Source organism: Haliotis rufescens, unplaced genomic scaffold (genome assembly GCF_023055435.1).
Source record: "Haliotis rufescens isolate VD_foot unplaced genomic scaffold, xgHalRufe1.0.p SCAF_16, whole genome shotgun sequence".
Taxonomy (NCBI): Eukaryota; Metazoa; Mollusca; class Gastropoda; order Lepetellida; family Haliotidae; genus Haliotis; species Haliotis rufescens.
In genome coordinates, this window is record NW_025963846.1 from 12,837,974 (window position 1) to 12,857,457 (window position 19,484).

At 42.3% G+C, this 19,484-nt stretch overlaps 1 protein-coding gene across 1 annotated transcript in view; it reads left to right on the forward strand.

The window, feature by feature from the left end:
- The window catches only part of LOC124135715 (leucine-rich repeat serine/threonine-protein kinase 2-like), a 148,171-nt gene that overhangs the window by 107,889 nt on the left and 20,798 nt on the right, over positions 1-19,484 (forward strand). Inside the window, exons 36-48 of the mRNA XM_048396884.1 lie at positions 1,938-2,080; positions 3,497-3,617; positions 4,571-4,700; positions 5,333-5,395; positions 6,310-6,406; positions 6,750-6,804; positions 12,454-12,588; positions 13,424-13,582; positions 14,270-14,358; positions 14,793-14,893; positions 16,245-16,345; positions 16,977-17,048; positions 19,312-19,397. Of these exons, the coding sequence (XP_048252841.1) occupies positions 1,938-2,080; positions 3,497-3,617; positions 4,571-4,700; positions 5,333-5,395; positions 6,310-6,406; positions 6,750-6,804; positions 12,454-12,588; positions 13,424-13,582; positions 14,270-14,358; positions 14,793-14,893; positions 16,245-16,345; positions 16,977-17,048; positions 19,312-19,397 (1,352 nt within the window). The remainder of the gene's footprint in view (positions 1-1,937; positions 2,081-3,496; positions 3,618-4,570; positions 4,701-5,332; positions 5,396-6,309; positions 6,407-6,749; positions 6,805-12,453; positions 12,589-13,423; positions 13,583-14,269; positions 14,359-14,792; positions 14,894-16,244; positions 16,346-16,976; positions 17,049-19,311; positions 19,398-19,484) is intronic.

Below are 19,484 nucleotides of genomic sequence, written 5' to 3' on the forward strand. Positions count from 1 at the left end.
ATCTGGTGGTCACACTCATTCGCACATTGTGTGGCACTGTACCTCGATGGTGGGAGACAGTCCTCATTCTGTCATCCATGGCTTTAGCTGGCCCAGACTTGATTATTTTAAGACTACAGGCTGGCGTGATATCGATGGAATATTGCCAACTGTGGCACAGAACACCATTCACTCACTCATCCAGGATATATGCTGGGACCAGTAAATGTTTGCTGGAATCATTAGAGAATTGCTGTGACATTATTACCCCTCCCGTGAAACAAGACTGCCTTTATGTTTTGTTGGAATTGGACTGCTGCCATCCAAGCTGCTCATGCCAGTGATTTCTTTAAGGCCAACTACACAAAGATTATATATATATATTTGTGTCATCAGAGATGACTCTTCCATGGACAACTTCCAAATGGCCTTGGGAGTGGGGAGAGGGGAGAGGGGATTCTTTTGGCACAGGCCATGATAAGGTCAACAGCCAAGGTCACAAGACAGAGAGACTGTATTATCACAATTTAGAATGCACTAAGTACATACCTTCTGTAGGATGGGGCCCTGGTTTGAAAAAGGTTGAGGTCTAGATTAGCAAAAGGTCAAGGTCAGTGTATAGCTTTTTGTAAAACATAGTAAAAACATTGTCAGTTTCTGAGGTATGGTTACCTCTACAGTCATGGAACTTTATTTTACATATTCTTTGGATATCCTACCACATCAAACGTCAATTGCAGAGGAAATTTGCAACAATAGTTTTATCATGTTTTCTCATGAATATGGCACAAATATTATTGACATAAGATGTGGTATTCTTTTGGCACGTGCAGAAGGTCAAAGATCAAGGTAACAAGATAGAATACCTCACTCAAAAGCTTCTGGTTACACTTTCTAAAAACATATTAATGCATGTATCATTAAACTTGCAATATGCCTTCTCTAGGATGGGCCCCTTCTTTGAAAGGGTTAAGTCAAGATAAGTCAAAGGACAAGGTCAGTGTTCAGATTTTTGTAAAATAAGTTATATCATTGCCAAGTTCTGAGACACGGTTACATTTCCAGAGGCATGAAACTAGATATTTGCATGTATCGTATGTTGGTGCTATGTCTATCAAAGGTAAAGATGAACCTTGCGGGTATTATGAAACATGTCTGTATCATTTTTTGCCAGTTACTATCTGTAGCACTTATCTTGTACAATCCTGGGACTTGGGTAATTGTTGGTAATGTGTTTGGACTGGAGATACATGGTGGTACATTAAGCTTTGAGGAGGTGGTGGTGATGGGCCTGTTTCTGTTTTCTCACAGTTCATTAAACTATGTTTATAACAAACACACTTATAACAAACTTACGGATATAACAAACAGTTTTTTGGGTCCTGGCTATTTACTGTATATATGATGTATACATGGTTATAACGAACTACGGGACACGGGTGGCCCAGTCGACTTGGGTGCCGCGATTCGCTGTGCAGAGTTGCGTCCCTTGGGTAGCCAGAATTCTATGATTGTGGGTTCGAATTATGTTTCCATAATTCCATGATTAACTGGATTACATACTGACACCTTGCCCTCAAATTCATCCTCAGTTAACAATAGTAACACATTGATTAGGCTATAGCCTTTTAAGTGGATATAGTCTTTAAATGCGACGACTTAAGTGGGAAAATTCAGTATTGATAAAAATATGATGGCAGACAGCTTTTGTGTCTGTATGGCAATGAAGCCGTATCAGTTATAAATTATAACCTGTATTTACTTGAGTTATGTATTCTATGTCATTTATGAGGGGAACAAACATGGTTCATATCCAGTGCTCACTTTTCTTATTTATCAAGTGACATGATGTGGTCATGTGACTTGATCCAAGATGTCTGACAGTTGAAATGCTTATAACAAACTACGGTTACAAGGAACTGAAGGAGACATGAGACACTCATAATGTTTGCTGACAGGCCCAGCGTTATTTCCGCATGAAACTGATGGTGGTTGGATTTGGGAACCGCGGCAAGACCACCCTTCTGCACACGCTCAGGAAGAAGACGAAACATCGGAATGAGACGAGACCCACTGTAGGTGTGGTGGTGGATGATTGGAGGTGAGTGGACATTTGCTATTGTTGTTAACTAAGGGAATTTGACCAATGTTTGAATGAATAAATTCTATGAGCTTAGGTCCATCAAATGTTAAAGGCATAATTATTTTAATTCGATCTGAAGGAGATGCTTTTAGAAGTAGCTAACTTTGACATATCAGTCTTTGGTCACCCATCTATCCATCTATTATTGCTGAACTTAAAAAAAACTTTCTTCAAAACTACTGATCGGACCACTCAAGACAAAGTTTATTCTGGAGTGTGTTCAGAAATTTTGGTTAGTTTGTTGTTTAACACCGCACTCAGCAATATTCCAGCTATATAACGGCTATATTTATAGACTGTAAATAATCCAGTCTACCACACAGTCCAGTGATAAATATCATGAGCTACATCCGTGCAATTGGGATCGATGACATGCATCAACCAAGTCAGCAGGCCTGACCACCTGATCCCGTTAGTCACCTCTTACAACAAGCATGGGTTGCTGAAGACCTATTCTACCCCGGATCTTCACGGGTCTGTTCAGAAAGGACCTTTCGTAATTCTGTTCCAATTAAGCAGTAGTTATTCCAAGTTGAAAGGTAACTCATATTTGCATTTCAAAACTGGCAAAATAAAATTTACGTATTCTTCTTACCAATCATAACTTGAAGCTGAAAAGGATATGTCAGAATTAATGCAATAAGGATTTAATTAGAATCTTGTGGAAATTCTCGAAAACAAGAATAACCATGAAGTCTTTAAAATGCATTTTGAAGTTGGAAGAACATGAATACATGACACTGTTTTTGGATAGCAACTTCTTTTATTCTTTGTCACAACGTTTCAGAGCTACTTCTTGCTCCTTCACCAGAATTCACCATGAGCAAGAAGTAGCTCTAATTCTTCATGACAATGTATAAAAGAAGTTGCTATCCGTAAACAGTGTCATGTATTTAAGAATCATTATGTACCCGATGAGAAATGTTACAGAAAATGGAAGGGGGTTTTGATACGCTCTTAAGACTAATCACACTGAAACAGTCCCCATATGATGAATATCCAGTCCCGTAATACTTCATGTTTTCAACATCATTTTGCATAGTCTCAAAGATCACATCGATATGATACTTTGTATAACATGTTCTACAAACCCCTAGCTGAAACGAGGTAAGATTTTCTTTTCAAACTTTAAAAACTTCACAGTATAATCTTTCACCAAGTAAACCTACCATATTCGACGTAATAAGGGCCCCGCTCTAATAAGCGCCCACGGCGATATTTGTTGATATATTGGCTAGTGAACAATCCCAATTAGTACTAAAATTATATTCTAATAAGAGCCCCCTATTTCTAATTTTGGGAGCGCCCTGGGCGCTTATTACGTCGAATACGGTATATGTTATGCATGGTATGACTTGACTATTGTGTTGACAGGTATGAGAGACAGAACTTCCGGCACACCATGAAGTACACCCTGTCCACGTGGGACTTTGCCGGCCAGGAGGAGTTCTACAGTACACACCAGTGCTTCCTGTCTAATAGGGCTCTCTATCTGGTCAGTGGCAGTGGTCATCACTCTTGATATTCATACCCATACCGAGCTCTCAGTCCTGTGCCCTGTGGAATTCGCAGTCCTATAATAATGGGTTTGAGTCCCACATTTGCCCTCATGATGAGTTTTGGTATGTCAGCGCCATACATGTGCTCTTGAGTTTAACAAAGGGGTAAACATCTAAGACCTGCATCACTTCAGGCTTTCCTCTCAAGCTGACATGCCATGATATAACTGAAAACCTGTTCAAAGTGGTGTTAAACCCAACACATGCAAATCAATCATTTGTGAGCATATTTATTCTATTCATGTAATGATCACAGCACTGTTGCAGTAATTGAGGTGTGATGCCTTTACACTGTTCTGAGGACAGAGTGAGTGAGTGAGTATGGTTTTACGCTGCTTTTAGCAATATTCCAGCAATATCACGGCGGGGGACACCAGAAATGGGCTTCACAAATTGTACCCATGTCGAGAAATCGTACCCGGGTCTTCGGAGTGACGAGCGAACGCTTTAACCACAAAAGCTAGTACCTTTCTTGCATAATTAGACCTGTGAAGATCCGGGGTAGAATAGGTCTTCAGCAACCCATGCTTGCTGTAAGAGGCAACTATGCTTGTCGTAAAAGGCGACTAACAGGATCGGGTGGTCAGGCTCGCTGACTTGGTTGATGCATGTCATCGATCCCAACTGCGTGGAGTGATGCACATGATGTCAATCACTGGATTGTCTGATCCAGACCCGATTATTTACAGACCGCCGTCATATAGCAGGAATATTGCTGAGTGCGGCGTAAAACCACAAACAAACAAACAAAACTTGCATAATTAAGTTACAAGCACCTGTTCTGAAACGTCACATTCGAAGAATAAAGAAACTGAAATCCATGTCACCCCAGTCTTCGTTGATACCACAGCTTGTAAAGGCAGCTGACCGATACTATGTGTGTTGCCAGGTTGTGTATGATGTCAGCAGGGGGCCGGAGGAGATTGACCGGCTCAAACCCTGGTTGTCCAACATCCACTTCCGGGCACCGGGATGTCCAGTCATCGTTGTCGGGACTCACTTTGACAAGTTGGATCCTGGTGAGACCTTCTCAGAGGCCGATATATCACCCCAAATCAGCAGGAGATACCTAAACTATTCCCAAATTGGAATGACAAATTGCCCAATTCATGTTACTTACTGTAAGATATATACATAATGTTGTGGTTTTGTTGACATAACAGGACCAATGAGGGGGAGGAGACATTATTGTATTGAATGCATTGTTAAAATTCGTCTGAATTTAAGAAAATAAGAACTTTAATTCCAATTCCAATATTCCAATTTTGCACGAAATATTGATATTTTTTTGTTGCCAATTTGCCTGACAAGTGGGGTACTCTATGTATTGCACATACAGCAAATGTACAACAATGTATGTTTTACAATCAGAAAGAGACATCAGCTGATCAATTCTGTTGTGGAAATGACATAAAGTAATCTTCAACAATGAGCTGTCCTCATTCCTAACATCTGTTTTGGTGACTAAACTTGCCAAATAGTTCAGTAAAACTAAGATGAGAGAGACCTAACAAAGATAGTTTCCTTGATATCTATGCCACTGTGGTTAGTATTATTTGGCAATTGTGAGTTGAAAGTGAAATGTTTGAAAGTGAAAGTTAAACGGTTTGTTGAGTGAAAGTGATGACACCTGTTCATGTCTTGTTTCCAGAGCATGCAGCCGACCAGATTGACGAGATGGAAGCAAAACTGTATGAGCTTTCAAAGAAACCAGGTCAGTCATTTAGTGGAATCTTTCTGTGGAGAAGCCTAGTGGTTAAGGCATTTGCTTGTCAAGCCAAAGACTCAAGATCCATTTCTCATGCAGGCCAATCCCCTTTGTGTTTGTATGTGTATTCCCAGGTTTCCCAGAATTCAACTGTACAGCTGTTGTTGTGTATTCCGAGGTTTCCCAGAATTCAACTGTACAGCTGTTGTGTATTCCTAGGTTTCCCAGAATTCAACTGTACAGCTGTTGTTGTGTATTCCCAGGTTTCCCAGAATTCAACTTTACAGCTGTTGTTGTGTATTCCCAGGTTTCCCTGAGCTCAACTGTACAGCTGTTGTTGTATATTCCCAGGTTTCCCAGAATTCAACTTTACAGCTGTTGTTGTATATTCCCAGGTTTCCCAGAACTCAACTGTACAGCTGTTGTTGTATATTCCCAGGTTTCCCTGAGCTCAACTGTACAGCTGTTGTTGTATATTCCCAGGTTTCCCAGAATTCAACTTTACAGCTGTTGTTGTGTATTCCCGGGTTTCCCAGGGCTCAACTGTACAGCTGTTGTTGTATATTCCTGGGTTTCCCAGAATTCAACTTAACAGCTGTTGTTGTGTATTCCCGGGTTTCCAGGAATTCAACTGTACAGCTGTTGTTGTGTATTCCCAGGTTTCCCAGAACTCAACTGTACAGCTGTTGTTGTGTATTCCCAGGTTTCCCAGAACTCAACTGTACAGCTGTTGTTGTGTATTCCCAGGTTTCCCAGAATTCAACTTTACAGCTGTTGTTGTGTATTCCCAGGTTTCCCAGAGTTCAACTGTACAGCTGTTGTTGTGTATTCCCAGGTTTCCCAGGGCTCAACTGTACAGCTGTTGTTGTGTATTCCCGGGTTTCCCAGAACTCAACTGTATAGCTGTTTTATATTACCAGGTTTCCCCGAGCTCAACTGTACGGCGGTTGTTGATGCTACCAAGGAGAACCTGGAGGTGGAGAGGTTGCGGAGACGGGTGAAGGAGGTCATTGATAGGTAGGAGTTATCAGAGCCTCTAGCCTTCCACCTACACTGAACTTGGCATAACATACCCTAATAATGAACACAGACTTACAAGATCATAACAAAGAAAATGGACCTAGAGTTATTTGTAATGGAAAGTTCTTATGTGATAACATTAATGTATTGAACCTGCTGAACTATGTAAAAGTGATCAATAACCATTTAGGTGGAATTTTACTGGCATAGTTTGACATTTTGATATGTGGCACTGTTGACACTTTTTCACTCACTCACTCACTCACTCACTTACTCACTCACTCACTCACTCACTCACTCACTCTTAATCTGTGTTGTATGCGCTCGTGTCTGTTTTCAGTTACAAGGTCAGAGGTCAGCTAGTAATGGGTCAGAAGGTTCCAGCGAGCTATGTGGTAGGTTCATAGTGATTGTTGCTGATGTGTATGTGGAATTTCATCTGAATTTGGAGAACAAATGGACAGAAGTGTTAAGGCAACACTGACATTCTAGATAATGTGTCTGATCACAGAAGGAAATTTTTGTTTTGGATCTTCTTGATGAATCAGGGAGAGACTTTAAGATAGATGGTATCAACTGTATTGGATATGATTGTTGATGAGGTTAGGCTGTATAAACACTGTGTGTTCCATGTGTTTTCCATGTACGTTCAATGTGTGTTCCATGTGTGTTACATGTCTGTTCAATGTGTGTTAAATGTCTTCCATGTGTGTTCCATGTACGTTCAATGTGTGTTCCATGTGTGTTCAGTGTACGTTCAATGTGTGTTAAATGTGTGTTCCATGTGTGTTCCATGTGAGTTCACTGTGTGTTTCATGTGTGTTTCATGTCTGTTCAATGTGTGTTAAATGTGTGTTCCATGTACGTTCAATGTGTGTTAAATGTGTGTTCCATGTGAGTTCAGTGTGTGTTCCATGTGTGTTCCATGTGTGTTCCATGTGTGTTCCATGTGAGTTCAGTGTGTGTTCCATGTGTGTTACATGTGTGTTCCATGTGTGTTACATGTGTGTTCCATGTGTGTTCCATGTGAGTTCCATGTGTGTTACATGTGTGTTACATGTGTGTTACATGTGTGTTACATGTGTGTTCCATGTGAGTTCAGTGTGTGTTCCATGTGTGTTCCATGTGAGTTCAGTGTGTTCCATGTGTGTTACATGTGTGTTCTATGTGTGTTCCATGTGTGTTACATGTGTGTTCCATGTGTGTTACATGTGTGTTCCATGTGTGTTCCATGTGAGTTCAGTGTGTTCCATGTGTGTTACATGTGTGTTCTATGTGTGTTCCATGTGTGTTACATGTGTGTTCCATGTCTGTTCCATGTACGTTCAATGTGTGTTAAATGTGTGTTCCATGTGAGTTCAGTGTGTGTTCCATGTGTGTTCCATGTGTGTTCCATGTGTGTTCCATGTGAGTTCAGTGTGTGTTCCATGTGTGTTACATGTGTGTTACATGTGTGTTCCATGTGTGTTCCATGTGAGTTCCATGTGTGTTACATGTGTGTTACATGTGTGTTACATGTGTGTTACATGTGTGTTCCATGTGTGTTCCATGTGAGTTCAGTGTGTGTTCCATGTGTGTTCCATGTGAGTTCAGTGTGTTCCATGTGTGTTCCATGTGTGTTCTATGTGTGTTCCATGTGTGTTACATGTGTGTTCCATGTGTGTTCCATGTGAGTTCAGTGTGTGTTCCATGTGTGTTACATGTGTGTTACATGTGTGTTCCATGTGTGTTCCATGTGAGTTCAGTGTGTGTTCCATGTGTGCTCCATGTGTGTTCCATGTGTGTTCCATGTGTGTTCCATGTGTGTTCCATGTGTGCTACATGTGTGCTCCATGTGTGTTCCATGTGTGTTCCATGTGAGTTACATGTGTGTTCCATGTGTGTTCCATGTGAGTTACATGTGTGTTCCATGTGTGTTCCATGTGAGTTCCATGTGTGTTACATGTGTGTTCCATGTGTGTTACATGTGTGTTCCATGTGTGTTACATGTGTGTTCCATGTGTGTTCCATGTGTGTTACATGTGTGTTCCATGTGAGTTCAGTGTGTTCCATGTGTGTTCCATGTGTGTTCCATGTGAGTTCCATGTGAGTTCAGTGTGTGTTACATGTGTGTTACATGTGTGTTACATGTGTGTTACATGTGTGTTCCATGTGAGTTCCATGTGAGTTCAGTGTGTTCCATGTGTGTTACATGTGTGTTCTATGTGTGTTCCATGTGTGTTACATGTGTGTTCCATGTGTGTTCCATGTGAGTTACATGTGAGTTACATGTGAGTTACATGTGTGTTCCATGTGTGTTACATGTGTGTTCCATGTGTGTTACATGTGTGTTCCATGTGTGTTCCATGTGTGTTACATGTGTGTTCCATGTGAGTTCAGTGTGTGTTACATGTGTGTTCTATGTGTGTTCCATGTGTGTTACATGTGTGTTCCATGTCTGTTCCATGTGAGTTCAGTGTGTGTTCCATGTGTGTTACATGTGTGTTACATGTGTGTTCCATGTGTGTTCCATGTGAGTTCAGTGTGTGTTCCATGTGTGCTCCATGTGTGTTCCATGTGTGTTACATGTGTGTTCCATGTGAGTTCAGTGTGTTCCATGTGTGTTCCATGTGTGTTCCATGTGAGTTCCATGTGAGTTCAGTGTGTGTTCCATGTGAGTTCCATGTGTTCCATGTGTGTTACATGTGTGTTCTATGTGTGTTCCATGTGTGTTACATGTGTGTTCCATGTGTGTTCCATGTGAGTTCAGTGTGTTCCATGTGTGTTCCATGTGTGTTCTATGTGTGTTCCATGTGTGTTACATGTGTGTTCCATGTGTGTTCCATGTGAGTTCACTGTGTGTTCCATGTGTGTTCTATGTGTGTTCCATGTGTGTTCCATGTGAGTTCAGTGTGTGTTCCATGTGTGTTCCATGTGTGTTCCATGTGTGTTCATGTGAGTTCAGTGTGTGTTCCATGTGTGTTCCATGTGTGTTCCATGTGTGTTCCATGTGTGTTCCATGTGTGTTCCATGTGTGTTACATGTGTGTTCCATGTGAGTTCAGTGTGTGTTACATGTGTGTTCCATGTGTGTTCCATGTGTGTTCCATGTGTGTTACATGTGTGTTCCATGTGAGTTCAGTGTGTGTTCCATGTGTGTTCCATGTGTGTTCCATGTGTGTTCCATGTGAGTTCAGTGTGTGTTCCATGTGTGTTCCATGTGTGTTCATGTGAGTTCAGTGTGTGTTCCATGTGTGTTCCATGTGTGTTCCATGTGTGTTCCATGTGTGTTACATGTGTGTTCCATGTGAGTTCAGTGTGTGTTACATGTGTGTTCTATGTGTGTTCCATGTGTGTTACATGTGTGTTCCATGTCTGTTCCATGTGAGTTCAGTGTGTGTTCCATGTGTGTTACATGTGTGTTACATGTGTGTTCCATGTGTGTTCCATGTGTGTTCCATGTGAGTTCAGTGTGTGTTCCATGTGTGCTCCATGTGTGTTCCATGTGTGTTACATGTGTGTTCCATGTGAGTTCAGTGTGTTCCATGTGTGTTCCATGTGTGTTACATGTGAGTTCAGTGTGTGTTCCATGTGAGTTCCATGTGAGTTCAGTGTGTTCCATGTGTGTTACATGTGTGTTCTATGTGTGTTCCATGTGTGTTACATGTGTGTTCCATGTGTGTTCCATGTGAGTTCAGTGTGTTCCATGTGTGTTACATGTGTGTTCTATGTGTGTTCCATGTGTGTTACATGTGTGTTCCATGTGTGTTCCATGTGAGTTCACTGTGTGTTCCATGTGTGTTCTATGTGTGTTCCATGTGTGTTCCATGTGAGTTCAGTGTGTGTTCCATGTGTGTTCCATGTGTGTTCCATGTGTGTTCATGTGAGTTCAGTGTGTGTTCCATGTGTGTTCCATGTGTGTTCCATGTGTGTTCCATGTGTGTTACATGTGTGTTCCATGTGTGTTCCATGTGTGTTACATGTGTGTTCCATGTGAGTTCAGTGTGTTTTACATGTGTGTTCTATGTGTGTTCCATGTGTGTTACATGTGTGTTCCATGTCTGTTCCATGTGAGTTCAGTGTGTGTTCCATGTGTGTTACATGTGTGTTACATGTGTGTTCCATGTGTGTTCCATGTGAGTTACATGTGTGTTCCATGTGTGTTACATGTGTGCTCCATGTGTGTTCCATGTGTGTTCCATGTGTGTTCCATGTGAGTTACATGTGTGCTCCATGTCTGTTCCATGTGTGTTCCATGTGTGTTCCATGTGTGTTCCATGTGTGTTCCATGTGTGTTCCATGTGTGCTACATGTGTGTTCCATGTGTGTTCCATGTGTGTTCCATGTGAGTTACATGTGTGTTCCATGTGTGTTCCATGTGAGTTACATGTGTGTTCCATGTGTGTTACATGTGTGTTCCATGTGTGTTACATGTGTGTTCCATGTGTGTTCCATGTGAGTTACATGTGAGTTACATGTGAGTTACATGTGTGTTCCATGTGTGTTACATGTGTGTTCCATGTGTGTTACATGTGTGTTACATGTGTGTTCCATGTGTGTTCCATGTGTGTTCCATGTGTGTTCCATGTGTGTTACATGTGTGTTACATGTGTGTTCCATGTGTGTTCCATGTGTGTTACATGTGTGTTACATGTGTGTTCCATGTGAGTTCACTGTGTGTTCCATGTGTGTTCCATGTGTGTTCCATGTGTGTTCCATGTGAGTTCAGTGTGTGTTCCATGTGTGTTCCATGTGTGTTCATGTGAGTTCAGTGTGTGTTCCATGTGTGTTCCATGTGTGTTCCATGTGTGTTACATGTGTGTTCCATGTGTGTTCCATGTGTGTTCCATGTGTGTTACATGTGTGTTCCATGTGAGTTCAGTGTGTGTTACATGTGTGTTCTATGTGTGTTCTATGTGTGTTACATGTGTGTTCCATGTGTGTTCCATGTGAGTTCAGTGTGTGTTCCATGTGTGTTACATGTGTGTTACATGTGTGTTCCATGTGTGTTCCATGTGAGTTCAGTGTGTGTTCCATGTGTGCTCCATGTGTGTTACATGTGTGTTACATGTGTGTTCCATGTGTGTTCCATGTGAGTTACATGTGTGTTCCATGTGTGTTCCATGTGTGTTCCATGTGAGTTCAGTGTGTGTTCCATGTGTGTTACATGTGTGTTACATGTGTGTTCCATGTGTGTTCATGTGAGTTCAGTGTGTGTTCCATGTGTGTTACATGTGTGTTCCATGTGTGTTCCATGTGAGTTCAGTGTGTGTTCCATGTGTGTTACATGTGAGTTCAGTGTGTTCCATGTGTGTTCCATGTGAGTTCCATGTGAGTTACATGTGTGTTACATGTGTGTTCCATGTGTGTTCAGTGTGTTCCATGTGTGTTCCATGTGAGTTCCATGTGAGTTCAGTGTGTTCCATGTGTGTTCCATGTGAGTTCAGTGTGTTCCATGTGTGTTCCATGTGTGTTTCATGTGAGTTCAGTGTGTTCCATGTGTGTTCCATGTGTGTTCCATGTGTGTTACATGTGTGTTCCATGTGAGTTCCATGTGAGTTCAGTGTGTTCCATGTGTGTTCCATGTGAGTTCAGTGTGTGTTACATGTGAGTTACATGTGTGTTCCATGTGTGTTCCATGTGTGTTACATGTGTGTTACATGTGAGTTCAGTGTGTTCCATGTGTGTTACATGTGAGTTCAGTGTGTCCATGTGATTTCAGTGTGTTCTATGTGTGTTCCATGTGTCTTCCATGTGTCTTCCATGTCTGTTCAATGTGTGTTCCATGTCTGTTCAATGTGTGTTACATGTGTGTTACATGTGTGTTCCATGTCTGTTCAATGTGTGTTACATGTGTGTTCCATATGAGTTCAGTGTGCGTTCCATGTGTGTTCCATGTGTGTTCCATGTGTGTTCCATGTACATTCCATGTGTCTGTTCTGTATGTGTTCCATGTGGCTTTCGTGCCTGGTCCACGTGTCTGTTCTGTGTGTGTTATGTGTGTGTTATGTGTGTGTTATGTGTGTGTTCTGTGTGTGTTATGTGTGTGTTTATGTGTGATTCCAGCGCCTAGCAGAGCTTCTGTCAGAGGAGGCGCGGACCCTGGAAAGCATCCGCTACCCAGTTATCCGACAGGGGAGGCTGGTACAGATAGTTCGGAACGAGGGCCTGGACCTGTACGAGGAGGAGGAACTACAGCAGGTGACAGAGGGATTGTGGGATACACTTCATTCAATATGTGTTACAAAATATGAGAAATGAATGAATAAGTTATATAATAATAATAATAATATATATATATATATAAAAGATATATATATAAGATATATGTTTATATATATCAGAAGATGATGGACCAACGTGGACTTTATTATTTTATTATATATTACATGTACACCGAGTGGACATTTACCTCATTTTTGTATATATATATATATATATATATATATTCTTTCTTAGAAACCAAACTCAGCAATATTGAAGCTAATGTAACAGATGTCCATAGATAATGGCCAGACCACACAATCCAGTGATTGCCATCATGAGCATAGATCCATGCAATTGGGAAACAATGACATTCACTTCCTCAAGTCACTTGGCCTGACCATGAGTTCATGCCAAACTGCATTTTGTTCAGCTAACACTCTCTTACACTAAATTTGTGTTTTGTGATTTCAAAATAAAATTCAAAAGGTGCCTTTCATAACCAATTTCATAAAGATGTCATGTGTCAGAGATTTATTGTCTTGTTGATTCTTACAAAACATTTTCTACAAATATTCCCCAAAGAAAACACTGCAATTAAATTTGGGGCGAGTGCTTTTTAAAAAAAAAAGAGAATCCCAAATCAAAGAAGCATCCTGCTGATAGTACCTCCAGTGGGGATGAACCATGTACTCGATGCCACATTCCGCAATTCACTGTGAATATACTTTCATCATACTCACTTAATCCAGACTTTCAGTGGCTACCATCCTGACAACAGGCTTTCACAGTCTTTATAAGAAAGTAGAGTAACCTCCCCTTTCCATTTCAGGCTGTGCGGTTCCTCCATGAGGGCGGGGTCCTGCTCCACTACAACGAGACGGCGCTGCAGCTGAGAGACTTCTACTTCATCAACCCCGGCTGGTTGTGTCGCATGATGGCCCAAGTGGTCACTGTCAGAAATATCAATCCATTCATTGATTCAACTGGGGTAATTAAGAGGAAACTAAATCTTGGTTTTTGAAATTATTTTGATGCTCTCACTTTGTCTTTTAGGTTATTACTTAGAAATAAACCCAGACTTTGTTAGAGCCAAAGCACATTTGTCACATGCGTTGTATTTCACTGTGTTGAGGCCAGCTTAGTTGCCATGGTTATGATGCTGCCTGTATAAACAGTAAGCTGTAGAAACATCATGTTGTTACCACCGATGGTCATATAAGGCTGTGCAGAGAAACATTGGTTCTAATCCTAATTTCAACCTATCTTGTCAGCATCATACTGAGATCCTACTGATATACTGCGTCTAGATTGACATCATTAGAGATTTCAGCCATGTTGGTGGCCATCTTGGATTTTCTACCAGCAGTGCCACTGCTGAGCTGGAGTGATATCTGGAAATCTTTGAATGGTTCAGCGTATAAGTGTGCCAGGTTTGGTGCTCCAGCTGTATGACGACAGTCTTCGATAATCGAGTCTGGACCAGACAATCCAGTGATTGAGGTCCACACAATTGGGATACGATGACATGCATCAACCAAGTCAGTGAGCCTGACCACCCGATCCCGTTAGTCGCCTCTTACGACAAGCATAGTCACCTTTTACGGCAAGCATGGGTTGCTGAAGACATATTCCACCTCGGTCTTCTTGTGATGTATATTTCTTCGTTTTTTTACAGATAATGAAGAAGAGTGATGTCAACTTGCTGTTCCGGGGAGAATCTTTCCCCAACAGCCTAATACCACAGTACCTCAGACTCCTTGAGAAGTAAGTCAAAGATCATTGTAGTAAGTCAGGTTTACTCGACTTTGAAATCAAAGCCATGGTGAGTGGATCCTGGCATGAGTAGTGAGTGAGTGAGTGAGTTGGGTTTAACGCCACTTTTAGCAGTATTATATCACTACGTGTCAGCTTAATGTGGGAGGAAAGCCCCAAGTGATGCAGGTCTCAGATGTTTACCACTTCGGTGAAACCCACGAGCAAGGGTATGGTGCTGACAAACCAAGAAACATAATCATAATCAGGGCGAACCGGGATTCGAAACCCACAATCGTAGGTTTCTGGCGTGCAAAAGGGGCGCAACTCTGCACAGCGAATTGCGGCGCCTTAGACGACTGGGCCACCCTTATGCCCCCCCACTTGATTTCTAAGGGGTGGGTGGGAAGATATTTTATTTACATATTTTCATGTTCTTGTTTCAGATTTGAGATTGCATTACCAAGGAATGAGGAAGAGTTACTGGTCCCTTGTCGTCTTCCTGAACAAAAACCTGCCCTCAAAATGCCCAACCTTGCCAAGCATGGTAGGTTTACAAGGTGTTGACATTTTGGAGGACCGGCCATTTATTACAGGGGAGGTGGTTTTTGATGAACTTATGTATTGAAAATAATTACTCTCCCCTAATACTTGTCATATTTTGGGATGACTCTCTCAAAGTCGTTGTACATTTTTTCATGACCCATCCAATATGTATATTATTTTTTATGACCCTAGCCGAGAGATGGGCATATTTTGTTGTTGTGACACTCCCCTCTTTTCCTCTGACCCATCCACCCCTGTAATAATTGACCGGTCCTTTATGAAGAATGAAACTGGGGGGCCCAGGCTGGAATAGTCCACAAGCACTCTACTGCTTGTCAAGGGAAGACGTAACTGGATTGGTGGGATGTTGCTCATAATATCAACCTCTCTATCACTCATGAGTACCTGGATGCCCTGAAATAATGCTCACTGCAGCCTAAAATGACAAACAAATACAAAGAATTACTCTCCTTTTTTATTTCATGGATAATAATAATAGTCAGCTTCTATGTCACATACTCCATGCACAATGCAAGCTCGAAGTGCACAAGTCACGATATCGCTGAAATACTGCCGATTTGACATTAAATATTAACTCACTCACTCGAAATGCACAATCACAGTGAAAAAAGCTAATCTTGAAGGCAATCAGGAACAGATGAGTTTTTTGGGTGAGACTTGAAGAGTGAAAAGCTTGTAGACTGTTTCAGTTTCAGAGGGAGATTATTCCACGCAGAGAGACTAATGCACCAACTGATTTCCATTCTAAATTGTGAACATTTCTTGAATGTATTCATTTCTTGTACTTGCAGAATTTCTGTGAATTTTTCTTTCATGGACAGTGATGATTAATTCCTTGCAATAAAATGTTCTTATAAACATAACTTCAAATGACATTACTATAGCAGCGTAAAAAGAAGTATCTCATGGCTATAAACGGGTGGATAAGCCAAATGAAATTCACAACATGCAGCACAGAGTCTTCTCCCTTGTCTGCCAGGATCTGCTGGTTCTTGGTTTGTGTCCCCAATTCCCCAAGTCTTTACAACATCAAAACCATGCTGTTTTTTTTTCACAAACTGCTAAATATCTAAGATCTGCATTTCTTTTGGCCTGCTTCTCACATTATTCTCCCAACAGTGATGGGACTGAACTAGTGAAGTGACATTAATCACAAATAATTCCATCAATAAATCAGTAATTAATCTCTAACATATCTTATAAGTAATTGAAAGAGAACAGGCAGGGATATTTTAGCTATGAAATCCTCAGAGAAGGTAACTTTATTCTTTGTCCTTTTTTGGCACATCCTTGCCAAAATATGTCATCGTGTCCGTTGTCTTGTGTTCCAGAGAAGATATCTCGGATCTACTCCATGCCGTACACCCCCCTGGGCTTCTGGTCCCGCCTCATCACGCGCCTCATCGTCTTCTCCAACAGCAATGTCACCGAGGTCAGTGGCACACTGCCTGCACCAATCTTTCATCAACTGAACCAATTCACTTTGTTATCTATGCTTACGTCAGTATACAAATATATTTATACAAATATGAAGAAAAAAAATGTAATTTTCTTTTTCTGAAAATGTAATGAAAAAACATGTGTTACCGGTATACAAATAAGAAGCAAATCTGAAAATATTTGGGGTTATTTATAGGTGTGAACTTCTGTCATATAGCTGGAATATTGCTGAGTGCGGCGTTAAACAACAAACAAACAAACAAATTATAGGTGTGATATAAATGTAAAGAAATAATCATTGCAGTTTGACTTTTACAATATTCCTGATGAGTCAGATTGTGTCTGTGTGAATATGTTCCCAAAGAACATTTCGGCAGTTTTGTTCCCGTGGAACAATATGACCAGGGAAAAACATCCATGGGAACAAAACTCCTGGTATATCGATTTCTTTAGAACAAATGTTCAGGGGAACGGATTTGCACTCACATCTGCCTGCACCAATATTTCATTACCTGGGAACCAATTCTTTGTCATCTGTTCTAATGTAATGAAGAATGTATATTTATGCACATTAGAAGCAAATATTAGACAAGTCGTATACTGGTGCTGCATGTATTTTCCAGACCATGATGCAGTTGACGAAGCAACCGCATCTTCAGTACTGGAGACAGGGCATCCTCGTCAGGTGGTCAAATGTAACTATGATCCTTCTCTAGGTTACCTCCCTCCCATCCACCCGTCAACTCATCCACATATGCATCCATCAACTCACCCACCCACCCACCACCCATCAACTCACCAACATATCCACCCATCAACACCCCACCTGTGCTTCCATCAACACCCCATCTGTGCATCCATCAACTCACCCACCTGTGCATCCATCAACTCACCCACCTGTGCATCCATCAACTCACCTACCTGTGCACCCATCAACTCATCCACCTGTGCTTCCATCAACTCACCCACCTGTGCATCCATCAACACCCCACCTGTGCATCCATCAACTCACCCACCTGTGCATCCATCAACTCACCTACCTGTGCACCCATCAGCTCATCCACCTGTGCATCCATCAACACCCCACCTGTGCATCCATCAACTCGCCCAAGCGTGCATCCATCAACTCAGCCACCTGTGCATCCATCAACACCCCACCTGTGCATCCGTCAACTCAGCCACCTGTGCATTATTAACTCACCAACCCCCCACCCATCAACTCACCCACATACTCACCCATCAACTCATCTACCTGTGCATCCATCAACTCACCAACCTGTGCATCCATCAACTCACCCACCTATCCACCCATCAACTCATCCACCCATCAACTCATCGACCAGTGCATCCATCAACTCTCCAACCCACTTTCCATCAATTCATTCACCCATCAATGCACCAACCTGTGCATCCATCAACGCTCCAACCCACTTTCCATCAATTCATTCACCCATCAATGCACCAACCTGTGCATCCATCAACTCACACAGCCACCACCCATCAACTCACCTACCAATCCACCTGTGCATTCATCAACTCACCCATGCACCATCCATCAGCTCACCTACCATCAACTCACTCACCCAGTCAGTGTACTGTTTCAGACTGCCTTCTTCCTGGTGGATGCTACCACCCACCCTCCCATCCATCAACTCACCTTCCCAACCATCAACTCACCTTCCCATCCATCAACTCACCCTCCCATCCATCAAATCACCCTTCCATCCATCAACTCATCCTTCCATCCATCAACTCACCCTCCCATCCATCAACTCACCCTCCCATCCATCAAATCACCCTTCCATCCATCAACTCACCTTCCCAACCATCAACTCACCTTCCCATCCATCAACTCACCCTCCCATCCATCAAATCACCCTTCCATCCATCAACTCATCTTCCCATCCATCAACTCACCCTTCCATCCATCAACTCATCCTTCCATCTATCAACTCACCCTCCCATCCATCAACTCACCCTTCCATCCATCAACTCATCCTTCCATCCATCAACTCACCCTTCCATCCATCAACTGATCCTTCCATCCATCAGCTCACCCTTCCATCCATCAACTCACCTTCCCATCCATCAACTCACCTTCCCATCCATCAACTCACCCTTCCATCCATCAACTCACCTTCCCATCCATCAACTCACCTTCCCATCCATCAACTCACCCTTCCATCCATCAACTCACCCTCCCATCCATCAACTCACCCTTCTATCCATCAACTCACCTTCCCATCCATCAACTCACCCTTCCATCCATCAACTGATCCTTCCATCCATCAACTCACCCTCCCATCCATCAACTCACCCTTCCATCCATCAACTGATCCTTCCATCCATCAACTCACCCTTCCATCCATTAACTCACCTTCCCATCCATCAACTCACCTTCCCATCCATCAACTCACCCTTCCATCCATCAACTCATCCTCCCATCCATATACTCACCTTCCCATCCATCAACTCACCCTTCCATCCATCAACTCATCCTTCCATCCATCAACTCACCCTCCCATCCATCAACTCACCCTTCCATCCATCAACTCATCCTTCCATCCATCAACTCAGCCTTCCATCCATCAACTCAGCCTTCCATCCATCAACTCACCTTCCCATCCATCAACTCACCCTCCCATCCATCAAATCATCCTTCCATCCATCAACTCACCCTCCCATCCATCAACTCACCCTTCCATCCATCAACTCACCCTCCCATCCATCAACTCACCTTCCCATCCATCAACTCACCTTCCCATCCATCAACTCACCCTTCCATCCATCAACTCACCTTCCCATCCATCAACTCACCCTTCCATCCATCAACTCACCTTCCCATCCGTCAACTCACCCTTCCATCCATCAACTCACCTTCCCATCCATCAACTCACCCTTCCATCCATTAACTCACCCTCCCATCCATCAACTCACCCAGTCAGTGTACTGTTTCAGACTGCCTTCTTCCTGGTGGATGCTACGAGTCAGCAGGAGTGTGAGGAGCTGTACATCACAGTGCCGGCCTCACAGCATGGATACCAGTAGGTTCACAGATATACGCTTTTGCTATGATTAGGTTCTTCTAAATTAGTTTATGGATGAACAGAGGGAAAAAAATTAAGTCTATA